Source organism: Macaca thibetana, chromosome 8, assembly GCF_024542745.1.
Source record: "Macaca thibetana thibetana isolate TM-01 chromosome 8, ASM2454274v1, whole genome shotgun sequence".
Taxonomy (NCBI): Eukaryota; Metazoa; Chordata; class Mammalia; order Primates; family Cercopithecidae; genus Macaca; species Macaca thibetana.
In genome coordinates, this window is record NC_065585.1 from 125,106,051 (window position 1) to 125,122,674 (window position 16,624).

A 16,624-nucleotide genomic window follows, 5' to 3' on the forward strand; every position below is an offset into this window, starting at 1 on the left:
ATCTAAATTCAAAATAAGGTTTCTTGAAACAGAAAATGCATAACACGATAATTTTAGTAAGATTGCAGAACAAAACATTTTTCAAAGTCTTGTTGATGTGGGTGAGGAATAGATAAATAGAGCATCTTCTTAAAAGAAAGACTCTTAAATTTCCATTGTATATGACTAAGCATTTAACAGGATAAAGAAGAACATTTTAAGTAATAAGTGGCACATAGTTATAAGGAAGGTGATAGTTATAAACCTAAATGCACCAGACAACATAGCAACGAAAATATATATTAAAAAGCTATCAGAAATGCAACAAGAACTTGAAATGGAAACAGTTAATATACTTGTCTGAAGGGGATAAACTAGTAGAAAAAATGCTGTAAGGGCAGAGGAACTGAGTCAGTAAACTTGAATATAAATACACATTCATCCCTCAAAGAATAAATTTTTTGTATGCTTATGCAACATTAACAAAAATCAAACATGTGATTGGCCACAAGAAAAACCTTACCAAATTTGGGAAAAATAGATTTTCTAGACCATATTCTCTGGTCATAAACCAATAAAATTATGAATATATAATAATATATAACTAAAATTTTGCCTTAAATTTGAGAAACACATTCCTTGAGGTTGCTAAGATTAAAGAAGGGATAAAAATTAAAACTACAAACTATCTAGAAAGCATTGAAAAAATACTCTTCATTCCCAAACTCTGCTACGCAGTGTAACCCATACTCAGAGGAAAAATTGTAACCTTAAATTCTTTCTTAACCGAAGGAGAAATATGGAAAATAAAAGAACTAGGTAATCATCTTAAGAAATTCAAACAACAATAAAATATTAACTCAAAGAAAATAGGGAAGAGGAATTAAGATAAAAGCTTAAATCATGGACCTAGAATATAAAAAAAAGGTACACACAAATTTCTAGGCTAACCTTTGTGCAAACTCAGTCATTTGTGTGTTAGGGGATCAGTATGCATGGAAATGGAGGTGGCATATAAATTCCCTAAAGTGATTTTGGCCCTCATCATTTCTCCTCATTCCAGTTATTTACCTACCTCATGTTTTTGTCTGGAATCTAAGTTACACCACATGGAGAGCCAGATATGCAGGGTTCTGTTATAGCGTAATTATAAGGCTGGAGGGGTTTTGTAGTCATGCTACCTCTAGTTGAAATTCCTACTCTAATGAAAATTTCCCTGGAAGGAGATTTGTGAATATTTGGAATGCTAAATTACTGAGAAAAATCTCATTTAAAAAAACGACAAGACAGATCTTAAAACGTAACTAGATTATAGTTTTATGAATTACTGGGAATTATGTAACAGGTACATATAAATATCTTGTATTTAATTTTTTAAATTCTCCTTTATTCTTCATACCGCTCTAGAAGACTGTCATTGTCAATAGCAGTTCTTAACCTCGGAGGCTTAATAAAGTAAGACTTGTTGCAATCCCAAAGTAACAGTTTTGTCATTTAATATTATAAATGTGGATAATCTTTATATTACAGCTGGTATTTACATCTTATTGTAGAGGGAAAACCTTTGCCTCACAGCATTGTCACATTAAAGATTATTTTTGACTCGGTTTGAATTGATGGCAGTAGTACATTTGAACTGCTTGTTTTGTGGAGGGGATAAATGAAAGGGAGGGCAATTATGGAGGACTATCATTGTTTTTCTGAAAATTGGTAAAAGCAGACTGATAAGAAATCAGACGATGTCTTTCTTTAGGCGTTTACTGCTAATTAGAAGGTGATGTGGTGTGTGTGTTCGGGGGTACATGTGTGTGTTTTACAGAAGAAATCCAAGTTTAGCGTCATATCTTGTTTTTGATAAAATATGGGAAGGAGGAAGGGGGGCCTTAAACTCTAGAAAATATCTAACAGTTTGTAGCATATGCATTTACCTATTTTTCAATTTTAAGATAACAAGCTAAGCTTTCACCTGATTATTACATTGATTTTCCTCTTTTCTTTCATCAGAAGAGCTGGAGTAATCATTTTACTTTACTATTCATTTTTCTTTTGATAGTATAAGTCTAAACAGGCCAGTCACAGTGGCTCACGTCTGTAATCCCAGCACTTTGGGAGGCCGAGGCAGGTGGATCACCTAGGTCAGGAGTTTGAGGCTTGCCTGGCCAACATGGTGAAACCCCGTCTCTACTAAAAGTATAAAATTAGCTGGGCGTGGTGACACATGCCTGTAATTCCAGCTACTTGGGAGGCTGAGGCAGGAGAATCACTTAAATCTGGGAGGTGGAGGATGCGGTGAGCCGAGATCGTGCCATTGCACTCCAGCCTGGGCAACAAGAGTAAATCTCCGTCTCACCAAAAAAAAAAAAAAAAAAAAAAAAAAAATTAGTCTAAACAGAAAGTAACAGGTAGTATCTTTAGAGCAAAGAACACAATAGCATTGTTTTTACCCTCTGTATAATTCTGTTGACAGTTATCTGTAAGGTGTTGCTTTTATCCATTTAATCCTGAAACCAAATCACACTGTTGGTCCAAGTCTCATTTCTGTTCACTATAAAATGCGTATGATAGATATTTCTGCCTTTGGCCTTACTTAGTTATTTACCTCAATTATTATATATCAGTTTTTTAAAAATGCCTCTTGGGTAGATGTACTTTCTCATTCTCAGCAAATTTTTCAAACAACATGATGTTCTATAGCATTTATAAGGTTATTTTTAATCACCATTCGTTTCACTTTTTTCATTCACTTACTTGAATTTTCTAAAAACTTTTTTTTTAGTTTTTGCTTTTAAAAATTTAAGTTGAAATCTGATCGTGATTTTTGCCTTTATTTTCTTTGTATCCATCTGTAGGACGAATACAAGCCAGAAAAGGCCTTGTCTGAAGAGGACTTGAAAAACGCTGTGAGTGTGCACCACGCATTGGCATCCAAGGCCACGGACTATGAGAAGAAACCAAACGTGTTTAAACTTAAAACTGCCGACTGGAGGGTCTTGCTTTTTCAAACTCAGTATGTTTTGTTGGTTTTTATTTGATTTTGTGTTTTAGTTCACTTAGCACCACTTTATACCAAGGAATAAAATCAAGTTCTGCATGGGAAATTATTTGAGTTGGAATCAAAGTCATGAACTGCTTTCATTAGCGAAGTAACTGCCCAAGATGATTAGAATTAAAAAAAAAAAAAAAATAGAAACCCAGGATTTACATGTTTGTCTGTTACATAGTAGCCCTTTGACTTTTAGTCAGCCACTTACCATCTCTAGAATTCAGTGTCCTCATCAATAAAATATGAGGGTTTTAGTAGACAAGTTCTATCACAAAATGAGTAAAATAGACCTGGATAACACCATTTCTCTAGCTCTTTCTCCTACCACATAGTTTAACCTCTGAACCTCGGCTCGTCACTAGTGGAGGGGATAATGTTTATCTTACAGAGTTCTAGTGAGGAGTCCGTGAGATAAGTGTATATAATACCTCACACAGTGCTTGGCACATAGGAACTGTTCAATAAATGTAAATGTTTATTTTATATTTTTGTTTCCCTTCTGAGCTCCAATAGTCCATAATTATACTAGAAGGAAAAGATGTCATTCTACTGTGAGCAAGGAAATGGGATGAATTGCCAGTTGTAGGAGGAAGTTGTAAGGAAACAAGTTGCCCCGGGTTTTTGAGTGTGGGAATGGGACGGTTAACATCACGCAGGGACCCATAGCTGGATGTATAATTGCAGCTATTAGGCATGAAGAAACTTTCAAATTATTCTATTCCCTGATTTCTTAAATCAAAAATACCAGATGTAATAACTAAGGAGATCTAATTACTTTGGACAGAATTGATGCAAAAAACAGTCCATTGAAATAATAATGGAGCCAGAGAGATCAGCCTAGAGAGGGTGCCGTGAGGAGCTGACATTTACCGTGGTCACAGGTTAGTTAGTGTGGTTTCTCTCAGAGTAACTGATGAAGGAAATGACTTTGGCTTTTTTTTTTTTTTTTGACTTTTTATTTATTGATTAGGTGTATGGTAGATAATCTGTCCTGATTCATGATCATTTCTACCATTCATTTATGAGTTTACAAATATTTATTAACTGCTGTGAATCTTGGGCTTTCTGGATATAATGATACATAAATTAAAAATATCACATCAGATGATTTTCACCTCCTCTCAGGTGGGTTTTTTAAACAGTCTTATTGAGGTATGCTTTACATACCATAAAATATCACCAGTTTTAAACGTGCATTTCAATGATTTTTTGGCGTATTTACAGAATGGCTCAGCCATCACCACAATCCAGTTTTGAAACATTTCCATCACTCCAAAGAGATCCCCATGTACATTTTGTAGTCACTTCCATTCTCACCTCCAGCCCCAGGCACCCACTAATCTACTTTCGGCCTCTATACTATTGCCTTTACTGGACAATTCATATAAACAGACTAATATATTATATGGTCTTTTGTGTCTGGCTTCTTTTATGTAACATAAAGCTTTGAAAGTTTATCCATATTGTAGTGTGTGTCAGTACTTTATATTGCTAAATGCTATTCGGTTGTGTGCATTTACCACATTTTGCTTATGCACTTACTGGACAATTTGGATTGTTTCCCTTTTCTGACTCTTAGGAATGATGATGCTATAAACACTAACGTACAAATCTTTGCGTATCTGTATGTTTTCTTTTGAGAAGGAGTCTCGCTTTGCCACCCTAGCCTGGAGTGCAGTGGTGTGATCTCTGTTCACTGTAACCTCCACCTCCCAGGTACAAGCGATTCTCCTGCCTCAGCCTCCCAGGTAGCTGGGACTAAAAGTGCCCACCACCACGCCCGGCTAATTTTTGTATTTTTAGTAGAGATGGACTTTCACCATGTTGGCCAGACTGGTCTTGAACTCCTGACTTCAGGTTATCTGCCCACCTCGGCTTCCCAAAGTGCTGGGATTACAGGCATGAGCCACCGCGTCCGATGTTTCTATATGTTTTTATTTCTCTTGGATAGCTACTTAGGAGTAGAATTGCTGGGTCATATGATAAATGCATAGTTAACTTTCGAAGAACCTGTCAAACTGTTTTCCAAAGTAGATAAATCCTTTTACCTTACGTCTACCAATACATTCCTCAGTTAGATTTTAAAATTAAACAGTACAATTAAAAGAGAGGAGTAAATTTTATAATTAATTTTTGGCCTAGCCTCATATCAAACAGAAAGAGTTTAATAAATATTTATTGTCAAGTGTTACTTGTTTTCCCCTTCTATTTCCTACGGAGAGAATCACAGTCTTGCACTGTGATGATCATAGCTTCCACACCTCAATGGTGATCGCCTAATGACAATGTTCATCTCTAACGAAGTTTCGTCAGGGATTAGTTGTACCAGAAGGAGTAAATGATTTTCACATGCCATTGCAAATCAGTAACGTGAAATAGGCAAAGTGTGATGCACTTAGACATCGCAATGTCCTAATATAAACGTATCTGTTTCTCATAGGAGCCAAGAAGAAATGCAAGGGTGGATAAACAAAATTAATTGTGTGGCAGCTGTATTTTCTGCACCACCATTTCCAGCAGCAATCGGCTCTCAGAAGAAGTTTAGCCGCCCACTTTTGCCTGCCACTACGACAAAACTGTCTCAGGTAATCATCTTGATAGTGCTTTGACCTTGGGAAAAAGTACTTTGGAAAGTAATGTGATAAATATTTGCCTTTGGATAGTACTCCTTGTTTTGGGGGCAGATGAGAGACCTTGCCCTGTGATAGCATATTGTATAAATGGGGCAGAAATGGAGTACGCTGGGTTTTACACTTCGTGTGAGAAGCTGATGTAATTGAGTCTCAGTTAGTAGGACATATACTTTGATTTAGTTTCTAAAGTTTGTATTGGTTCATTATTAGCCATGCTTGATGTTTTGTTTGTTTTAACTACCAGCTCATAATCTGGCTTGGTAACACGCTTTTCTTTCATTCATTTATTAGCTCATTTTTATTGAGCATTTACCATATTCCAGGATGTGTTTAGTGCTAGGAATACAAAAATATTTTCAGGAATCCACGGTTCATAGTACAATGGGAAAGGGCCTGCCCTACCCCTCAGAGCGGAGCTGAATGGATCATTTGGATTTTCCAAGCTAATAAAGATAAAGTGTACCAGAACCCTGCTCCAAGTGTGTTTACATAAGCCTCCTTGTGTTGTCAGATTAATCTTACTAAAAGCCATATTTTATCAAGTCCTTTTTCACTTAAAATTCTTCTAAGGACACTGCCTACAAGCCAGGTTTGCTGATTTTAAATCTGTCTGCAGTACCCCCTTGCCATTGACTAGTTAAAGATTTTGGAAGCTACTTTTGATGCCTTTGTGAATTTCTCATTACATAGAGATAGTTTTATCTGACTATGATCGACTAAGTCTTGGTATTAACTAGCTCCCTACACACCTTTGATGTCATAAGATGTGTCCCATGGCAAGAGAGGGAGCGATTATCAATGATAATCCAGCGTGCTCTGGAGGTTCAAGGAAGGGACATTATCTAGCCTGGCCTTGGAGGTGAAGGAGGAAATGTGGTACCTCATGGGAAGCTTAAAGGATGAGAGGCAGTTAGGTGAGATGTGGGATGAGATAGGAGAATGAGCCAGCAGAGGAACGAAGGCCTAGAGAAGAGAGCACTAGATGGAGGAACCACACACAAGTTTTTAACTGTGACATGAGCACAGTGTTGAGAATCAGCAAGAAATGCACCTCTGCAGAGGTCAGCAAAGGCCAAATCATGAAAGGCCTCTTTTGTCGTGTGTAGGATTTAGGATGCTTCAGTGGTTCCCAGCAGCCTCAAAATAATACCTTTAAGGCCGGGCACAGTGGCTCATGCCTGTAATCCCAGCACTTTGGGAGGCCGAGGTGGGCAGATCACCTGAGGTCAGGAGTTCGAGACCAGCTGGCCAGCATGGTGAAACCCTGTCTCTAGTAAAAATGCAAAAATTAGCCAGGCGTGGTGGTGGATGCCTGTAATCCCAGTGACTCAGAAGGCTGAGACAGGAGAACTGCTTGAACCCCGGAGGCGGAGGTTGTAGTGAGCCAAGATCACGCCACTGTACTCCAGCCTGGGCAACAGAGCAAGACTCCGTCTCAAAATAATAATAATAACTTTAAGCAGGAGAGTAATTTGATCACATTTTTGCTTTAAAAATTATTCTCATTACAACATGAGGAACTGTTAGAAGACGACACTGGTATAAACAGAAAGGCCCTTTTTAAAGGAATTTTCAGTAATCCAGAGGAGATATAACTAAGATAGCTGTAGAAGAAATGGATAGTAGTGGAAATGCTTGAGAGACCTTGAAAGTATGGAATGGACAGTTCTGGTGGCTCATGGAAGTAGAGGAAACAGGCTGTCATTGTGGCTTGGACAGCTGGGGACTGTGGTGTCTGACTTACTTCTGGAGCCTCACCTCGCTGTCTCTTGATTTCCCCTCTTGCTTCTTAGACTCCTTTCTTGGATCATTTTCTTCTTTCTCTCTCCAAATGCTGCAGTGACCAGAGCTCAGAAGCAGACTAAGGCACTTGATAAGCAATTTTCCAAAAAGTTACTTAGATTTAATACAAACAGGGAGAATGTTGTGCCAAGAAATGGGGGAAAAGGTCCAGTAAAATTTAGATTAAAAATATGTCATATTTAGTGGCTGGGAGGTCGTTGGGTGTCTTAGTCCATTTTGTGTTTCTATAAAGGAATACTAGAGCCTGGGTCATTTATAAAGAAGAGAAGTTTATTTGGCTTACGGTTCTGCAGGCTGTGCAAGAAACATGGCATCAGCATCTGCTTCTAGTAAGAATCTCAGGAAGCATCAAAAGGTGGTAGAAGGGGAAAGAGAAACAGATGTGTCACATGGCAAGAGAGAGAGGAAGGGAAAGTGCCAGGCTCTTTTTAACAACCCACTTTCACTTGAGCTGATAGAGCAAGAACTACGTTATCATCCTAAGGGTGGCATCAAGCCATTCATGAGGGAACTACCCCCATAACCCAAACACCTCTTACCAGGTCCCACCTCCAACATTGGGGATCAGATTTCAACATGAGATTCGGAGGGAACAAGCATCCAAACTATATCATTGGATAACCTTAGCAAGACCAGTTTTGGTGGAGTCATGCGAACAGAAACCACATTGGCTTCTTTGATGGGGGAATGAATGGAAGGTAAAAAGGAAGTGGAGGAGGGGAATCTGCTCAAGTCTTGCCATAGTTATAAAAAACAGAAATACTAGTAGTAAGAAGGAGGAATCTGTGGTTTCAAGAAAGATTCTTCTGTTTTTAATTGATAATTATCATTAAGATATATTGAATGCTTACATGTAAGCATTACTTTTACTGTACAGTTCATACAGGACACAATGGCATTTAATTTTTAAGGATAATAAGTACACTACGACTTTAAGAGAAAGGGAATACTCTTACTGATGACCAGAAGATATGTTGGTGGACGTCTCCATCTATCCAACTAAAATATGAACTCTTAAAGCAAATGCATTTCTCTGCTTTAAATGTGGGTACTTAATATAAACAGCATACCACATAAAGCATATATCCTATAAAAGGTAAACCATATTACAGGACGTAAGGGGAGGGGAAAATTGAGTAACTAGATGCAAAAGAATACCTTCCAAAATTGAGTTTTGCTCTATTAATTTTACAATGGACTTTCCCATTGTTCTTTTTCAGTAGATTGGGTCTTTCTCACATTCAGTTCTATAAAAGATCCAGGGGAGAAGGTGAGTTGAGGGCTGTTAATAAGCATGCCATTCGTGGAAGATGTATGTAGCTTAGAGCAATATATGAGTGTTTCCTTGATTTTCGCTCACTGTAATATCTACAGTTGTTTACTTTATACTTTAAAAAATGTACTGCTTTCCTGTTTATCTAGGGACTGTATACTAGTAAGTGATATGCACATGAAAATGAATGTGTTCATCTGTTGGCGTGTTTTTACCAGAACAGGCAAGCAAACACATTTATCAGGGCAAGCACTCTTATTTCAAACAGATGACTTACCCTGGAACCAAAAATAGAATGCATAATTTTTTAAAACGTCTTCCTTCATTTTGGACATAAATCCACAGAGATACCAAAAAATGCATATGTAGTATCATCAGAGTTCTGGATTGAAGATTTTAAATAAGAAACTAATAACCAAAAAGAACTAGCCTCCAGTATCATGTAAGACGAGGTCACCATATCATTTCAGGAATTTAACTTATTTGGAAAGAAATGAGATGATCCCCACCCCCCCAATCCCTCCCGCCACCCCACTGAATTACATCACCCAGCACTTGCTTGGTGGGCCTCAGTTCTCCATCCAGAAAAATGAGATGGTTCTAGAATGTTTTTAAGGATTTTTCTATCAACAGCTCTGTATTATTTCTTTGCCAAGTCATAATGATTGTTTCTAAAGAGAACATTTTTACCTTTGAGAAACACATATGTAAAATGAAGCGTGTATTTGGAGTAGCCCCTGAGGCTCTTGGGGATATCTACGCTGGGGTCATAGTGCGCCTCCAGCAAATCCTGGAACGTGTCTGGCTGCCTTTAGGCTTCCTCCAGTACCGCAAAGACTAGCTCCCATCCTTTAACCCAGGCGTGTTCGACCGCAGCAGCATTAACGTTTTGGTGTGGATAATTCTTTGTCGTGGGGGGCTGCCCTATTAATTGTAGGATGTTTAGGCATGTCCCCAGCTTCTACTCACTAGATACCAATAGGAACCCCCCAATTCTAACAACCAAAAATGTCTCCAGACATTGCCAAATACCTTCTGGGGTCAAAATCCAACCCACTCCTGTTGAGAACCAATGCTTTAGCCAGTGGATCTGAAGCCATAAGACCAGCTACTTTTTTTTTTCCCCCATACCCCCACAACCTGGCTCTGACTCCCCTAAATGCCAGAACTTTTTGGGTAATTTTACTTTACACATTACAGGTATAAAAACGTGAGTGCCTTGCTGGAAACGCTGATAAAGATAAACAGTGTTGGGAAAAAATTAGACATTCAATTAAAAGATTGTTTGGTGCTTTTGCAAGACAGAGTGTCACTCTGTCATTTGTGGGCTTTGCTTTAATTTGTTCTCGTCTTTTATGCAAAACACATTAGCCTTAATCATTGAAATTGATTATTGCCAGTGCAGCGTGGTACTTTCTGAACAACTCTGCTGTGTGGGAGGAGTCCCTTCTTTGTTTTTCATGACAGTGTTGCCAGAGCACATTTTTCTTCTGTTGGGGGTGGAAAGACTAGCTTGAAAATACAAGTTTTGCTTCTCCTTCCGGTGTAGCACTCCACACACAGAACTGCATGGCTGGCCTTGTTCACAGTCTGCTCACGACCTCCCTTTCTGCCCACCAGAGAAGTCATTTCAAACTTCAGTGTGCACAACAGCTGTGTGAGGACTTGCATAAAATGCACATTTCCCAGCCCCACCAGGTCATTCAGGTCCAGGCTGGGGCCCAGGGACACATGTGTGTTTCTCTTCCACTCCAGGCCGGCAGGTGGCTCCACATCCCACTTAGACACTACACTGTAGGAACCTCTGCCTCCCCTAGGTCTTTCCTTGCTTCTTCAGAGAATGGTGCCCCAGGACGTTCTTCATTTCCTGATATCTAGGCCTGTTTTCTTTGAATTCCAACCATTCTCATATAAATAAGTTTGAATCCATGGGTACTAAATACTCTTTTGGTCAGACTGGAGATGGACACTGATCAGAAGCGAAGCAGTCCTATGCTTGATTCTCACACTGAAGTAACCCCCACCCCTCCTTTTGTCCTGTGGTGTGACCACAAGGCAGTGGTGCTCAGAGTCAGGTGAGTGGAGCTGACCTTAGGGGCTGTGGGATTTCAGTGGTGGTCATTCTTGTAGTTACTTTCTTCACCGCACTCCCACCCACCCTTTTCCACACTTTCTGTCATAAAGTCCTGTCACTTCTACCTCCTAAATATCTTTCTTTTTTCTTTTTCTTTTTTTTTTTTTTTTTGAGACAAAGTCACTCTGTCACCCAGGCTGGGGTACAGTGGTGCTATCTTGGCTCACTGCAACCTCCACCTCCCAGGTTCAAATGATTCTCCCGCCTCAGCCTCCCAAGTAGCTGGGATTACAGGCGTGCACCACCATGCCCGGCTAATGTGTGTATTTTTAGTAGAGCCAGGGTTTCATCATGTTGGCCAGGCTGGTCTTGACCTCCTGACCTCAGGTGATCCGCCTGCATCGGCCTCCAAAAGTGCTGGAATTACAGGCATAAGCCACCATGCCTGGCCAATATCTTTCATATTCTACACCTACTCCTTCAGATTTTCGTCATATTCTACCTAGATCACTGGTCTCCTCAGTTTTTTGACTATTCACCTCATCCCAATACTAAATATTTCAGCAGATACCTTTTAATATATGATACCTTTTTAAATAAAATAAACTGCATTTTCTACTGTCAGTCCCAGTAGGAACTATTAGTAAGCCTTAACATTTTATAGTGCTGAGATTTAAAAAAATTAAAAGAAAACTTTAAATTTTTTCCCAGTGCCTAGGGATCTATTAAAATTTTTGAAAACTCATAAATGAGTTCAGCACAGTTAGACATGCAAGGGTGTTTTCATGGTATGTTAATTATATCTCAGTACTGATTTTAAAATTCTCCCCAGTGGGTCATTTTGCCTGCGCTACACTTTGGAATAATCTGACCCAGATGATTTCTATAACCACTTGTGATCTCTCTTCCACTAATATTATGTCCTTCTGATCCATCCTTTACAGTTCTGACTAAAATGTGATTCTAATTATGTCACTTACCCTTAACTGACTCATTTTTTCACATTCAAACTCTCTGATGTGGTCTTAATTGGTACCCACAGTTTTCCAGAATGGATAGATTTTTTAAAATTCATTTCTTAGAGGTCTGTATTTAATACATATTAAGTACCCAATAAAACAAGTAATTAAATCATGTGGAAGCTATTTTGCTTATACTCAGTAAACACTGCTTAAGGTCTAAAGCTGTGTTAAACTTGAAATTATGAAACAGTCTTTTGGATTGAGCCTCCCTCAAACTGACTGCAAGACAGGTGTTCTGTATTCTAAATTCTGTACCACTTCATTTTGAGAAGGTTCCAGTGTTTAGCGGTTTGACTTGTAAGTTGCCCTGGAGATCCCTAAATATATTATTACCCTCAAAATCATCTGTCTCCTTTAAGACAGCACAAAGGAAACAGTCTAAACCCTCCCCTCTGTACCTTCACTTAAAAAAAAAAAAAAATCTGTTTGTTCAGCTACTGTTTACCGAAGATCCTGTATAGCAGGTAGTATGTTAGGTTTTGTGGGCATTATAAAAATAGGTGAGACAATGACCTTGGCCCTCAACTTCTGAGAGCTTAAGGTATTTATTAATGTTAGGCAGGTGATGTCTATAAACCAAAAGCTGCCACATACTGTCTCTCGGCTCAACACTTCACTGGATGCTGGAGGATTTAAGAGAAGGAAAAAAAGTGACCTTTTTTGCCTTTCTAAGAGTTTGTCATCGGTAAGGGAGATAAAACTCACACACAGGTCAGGGTATATTTTGTGCTAAGCATATGAGATAGACATTTAAGTGCTGCAGTGCTGCAGAAGAGGAAGAAATGGTGCCATCTGAAATAACACAGGTTTGGTTTGGTTTGGTTTGGTTTGGTTTGGTTTTTTTTCTTTTTCTTTTTCTTTTTCGTTATCTAGACAGAGTCTCACTCTGTCGCCCAGGCCGGAGTGCAGTGGCGTGATCTTGGCCCACTGCAACCTCTGCCTCCTGGGTTCAGGCAGTTCTCCTGCCTCAGCCTCCTGAGCAGCTGGAATTACAGGCTCATGCCACCACACCCAGTTAATTTTTGTATTTTTAGTGGAAACAGGGTTTTGCCATGTTGGCCATGCTGGTCTCGAACTCCTGACCTTCAGTGATCTGCCGGCCTCAGCCTCCCAAAGTGCTGGGATTACAGGTGTGACTCACCAGGCCCAGCCTGTAACACAGGTTTTGAGTGGAATTTGGAGCAAAGCGAGTAATCCTTAGTCTAGCCTGCACGTTTGAGAGCTATAGCAGAGGAGACCAGGCAGCAGTGGAGTTCACCAAGAGCTCTGAAAAGCTGAATTCAGGATTGATCTGTCAAGTAAGAGAATGTGCTGAAGCTATGTTGTTAGCAGCCCTTTGGATTTTAGAAGGCTGTTCCGAGGTGGCTTGATGATAGAAGTTGGGAGAATGTGGCTTCTGCCACTCTGTCCTTTTGTCTGAACTGGAGCAACTGCTGGAACTCTCTGGATCTCCATCTTCTCTAAGACAAAGAGGGTAGAAAGGACAGTGGCCAGGTTCTGTTCCACCTTAGAACATCGAGGATTCTGTATCCCACAGCTTGAAGGAAAAGACTGGTGGCAGCCACTGTGGCTGTTCGCTCTTCTTACTCCCAGCACCTAGCACGGTGCTTGCTGTAGTGGGTGCTCGGTGAGGTTCTCTGGATAAATGGATAAAGGTGTTCTCTGTTCCCGAGTTCCTTCTGCCTTCTCTCTCATTCTTCCTCCTTTCCCTCTTAGAGCCATCTGCATTTCTATTTTACTGTTTCCTTTAAGTTTTCACAGCTGTTCTGTCATCCTTCTCCCCATGATAAGTACTGTGTAAGTCTTATACTTGGTATAAAAAGATAAAAAACTGATTTCTGGCCCTTGATCCTGGGCTTTGCATCAGGGGAGAAGGACTGTAACTCCAGGTCAGCCCTTGACTCACACTGCAAGGTCTTCAACAGCCAAGTTGCCTGTTCCCATTGCCTCATCAGTTAAGCAATACTGTCTTCATAGAGATGAAATTAGAGCTTAATATTTTAAAGGAAATTATGAAGTTTTTCTCACAACCCAAGTACTGTATAAATAGGAAAAAATGAAATACTTTTTAACAATTGTAATTGACCATATCATAATTATATGTATTTCCAGGTGTTTTGCTATATCACTTTTTTATGGTAAGAACAGTTAAATTCTACCCTTTGAGCAAGTTTGAAATACACAGTGCATTATTATTAACTCTAGCCACCATGATACACAATAGAACTTATTCCTCCTGTCTGACGTTTTTCATCCTTTGACCAGCATCTCCCAAGTCTTTCGCCCCCAGCCTCTGGTAACCACCATTCTCCTTATTTCTATGAGTTCGTTTGTTTTAGATTCTATGTATGAGATCATCCACTATCTGTCTTTCTGTGCCTGACTTACTTCACTTAGCAAAATGTCATCCAGGTTTGTCCATGTTGTCGCAAATGACAGAATTTCCTCTTTTTTAAGGCTGAATAAGTAATATTCCATTATGTATATATACCACATTTTCCTTATCCATTTGTCAAAGGACACTTAGATCTCTTCTAGATCTTAGCTATTGTGAATAATGCTGCAGCCAAGAGCTGTTCCCTCTTCTTGAAGAAGATACAGCATGGTCTCACCATGAGAATGCCACATCTTTTTGAGATACTGATTTCATTTCTTTGGCTACATACTCAGAAGTGGGACTGCTAGATTATTTGGTAATTCCATTTTTAGTTTTTTGAGGAGCTTTCTTACAGTTTTCCAAATTTTCCTCACAGTATTTGTGAGAACAAATGTATCCTCACATGACAGAAGACAGAGGAGCAAAACAGGGCCTGACCTAGATCCCTCCAGCACTTTGATTAAGACACTAATCCCTTCATGAGGGACTCAATCACTTTCTAAAACGCACCATCTCTTACTACTACACAATGAGGATTAAGTTTCAATGTGAAGTTTGAAGGGGATACAATGAAACCGTAGCAAGGTCCTTTGCCCATTTTTTAATCACTCTGTTTTCTTGCTATTGTGTTGTTTGAGTTCCTTATATACTTTGGGTATTAGCCCCTAATCTGAGTAAAGGAAATCCTAAGTGACTTCAAAAACTTGCCTTTTAGATAAAATGTTATTGTGTATATTATGAAAGATCTTAATGATTTAAATCTATTGACATATAACCACAAAAACAACTTTTCTTGTATCTAGTAGTTTCAATTTAATTTTTTTCTAATTGTCACTTCCTAGCTTAAAACAATTTTATGAGTTTGTTCTATTTTCTATCTCCCTGCCTTTTCTTTGTCAGATATAATATTTTTCTGCCATCTCTGAAATCTCTTTTGCTAGTATTGTCTTATAAAAACAGTATGTATGCATCCCTAAAGAATTGTAAAAGCAAAGACAAAAGCGGGGGAGGGAAGCAAATTCCTACTTTGTCTTTCTTCATCATGTCTATGACAAATGTAATTGTCCTGAGTCTGAGAATGTGATAGCTCCATGGCTGCATCCTCTGTCTCCCTTTGTTTTTTACCGTGTGTGTGTGTGTGTGTGTGTGTGTGTGTGTGTGTGTGTGTGTGTGTGTGTGTGTAAAATCTGTATCTTCCTTACCATGGGATTCTAGCACTGGAATAATTTGCATGGTCAAGCTATGTCCATAAGAGCCACTTGGCATTTTTATTTCACTGTTCAAAATGGACAGATTTAAGGAAATGTGATTTTAAAATGCTTTGAGTTTACTTTATTGACTCCCGCCCTGTGAAGGCAGTGAAATAGTCATGAAGCATTTCTCATTGAACATCAGCACTTTTCGATTAGTTCCTTCATAAAAATATAGCCTAAATGACTAGCCCTTTATGCTACTGTAGAAACAGGTTTATGAAACATAACTTGGTAACAATGAACAAACCCTGGCAAGTCCTGGTATGGGGAGGAAAGTGAAAAACATAAGGTGTTGTGCATATTGTCACTCTAGCCTGTATTCCTCATTAAAATAAGTAGAAATTGGGATTTATTCAACAGAAAAAGAGGCATTTGCATATTCAAGATTGGAAAGCCTAAATCTAAAGCTTTTAGAAGTAGCAAACATCTAAAAGCATATTTGCATAGATCCAAAGTAAAAAAAAATAGAAGTTTGTAAATTCTTTTACCAAATTACCTAAAATCTTATTTTTTAAAAAATAAACTGGATTCTATTATTGGATTCTAATTATTTCTTAACCAAAAATATAAAGAGTTTGGGTTCTTAACATACATTATAAATACCTGTTGTACTGATACGAATCTATTTTTTCTTTTTTTTTTTTTTTTTTTTTTTGAGACGGAGTCTCGCTCTGTTGCCCAGGCTGGAGTGTAGTGGCTGGATCTCAGCTCACTGCAAGCTCCGCCTCCCGGGTTCACGCCATTCTCCTGCCTCAGCCTCCCAAGTAGCTGGGACTACAGGCGCCCGCCACCTCGCCCGGCTAGTTTTTTGTATTTTTTTAGTAGAGACGGGGTTTCACCGTGTTAGCCAGGATGGTCTCGATCTCCTGACCTCGTGATCCGCCCGTCTCGGCCTCCTAAAGTGCTGGGATTACAGGTTTGAGCCACCGCGCCCGGCACGAATCTATTTTTTCAAAGGCAAACGACCCAATGGGAAAATGGGTCTGGTAATTCACAGAAGAGGAAATCCAGTAAACCTGTGAACAAAAACCTCATCCTCGCTCATATTCAGGGAAATGTAAATTCAAATCATGGTGGTTTATTTCTTACCTATGAAATTAGCAAAAATTTACAAGTATAATAACATCACATTTTGACAAGGATGTAAAACAGAGAAATTTCAGACCT

At 39.0% G+C, this 16,624-nt stretch overlaps 1 protein-coding gene across 6 annotated transcripts in view; it reads left to right on the forward strand.

The window, feature by feature from the left end:
• PSD3 (pleckstrin and Sec7 domain containing 3) overlaps nucleotides 1-16,624 on the forward strand; it is a 702,311-nt gene that overhangs the window by 659,215 nt on the left and 26,472 nt on the right. For all 6 annotated transcript variants that reach the window (XM_050801835.1, XM_050801836.1, XM_050801837.1 and 3 more), the window contains 2 exons: nucleotides 2,829-2,986; nucleotides 5,463-5,607. In XM_050801835.1, the coding sequence (XP_050657792.1) occupies nucleotides 2,829-2,986; nucleotides 5,463-5,607 (303 nt within the window). The remainder of the gene's footprint in view (nucleotides 1-2,828; nucleotides 2,987-5,462; nucleotides 5,608-16,624) is intronic.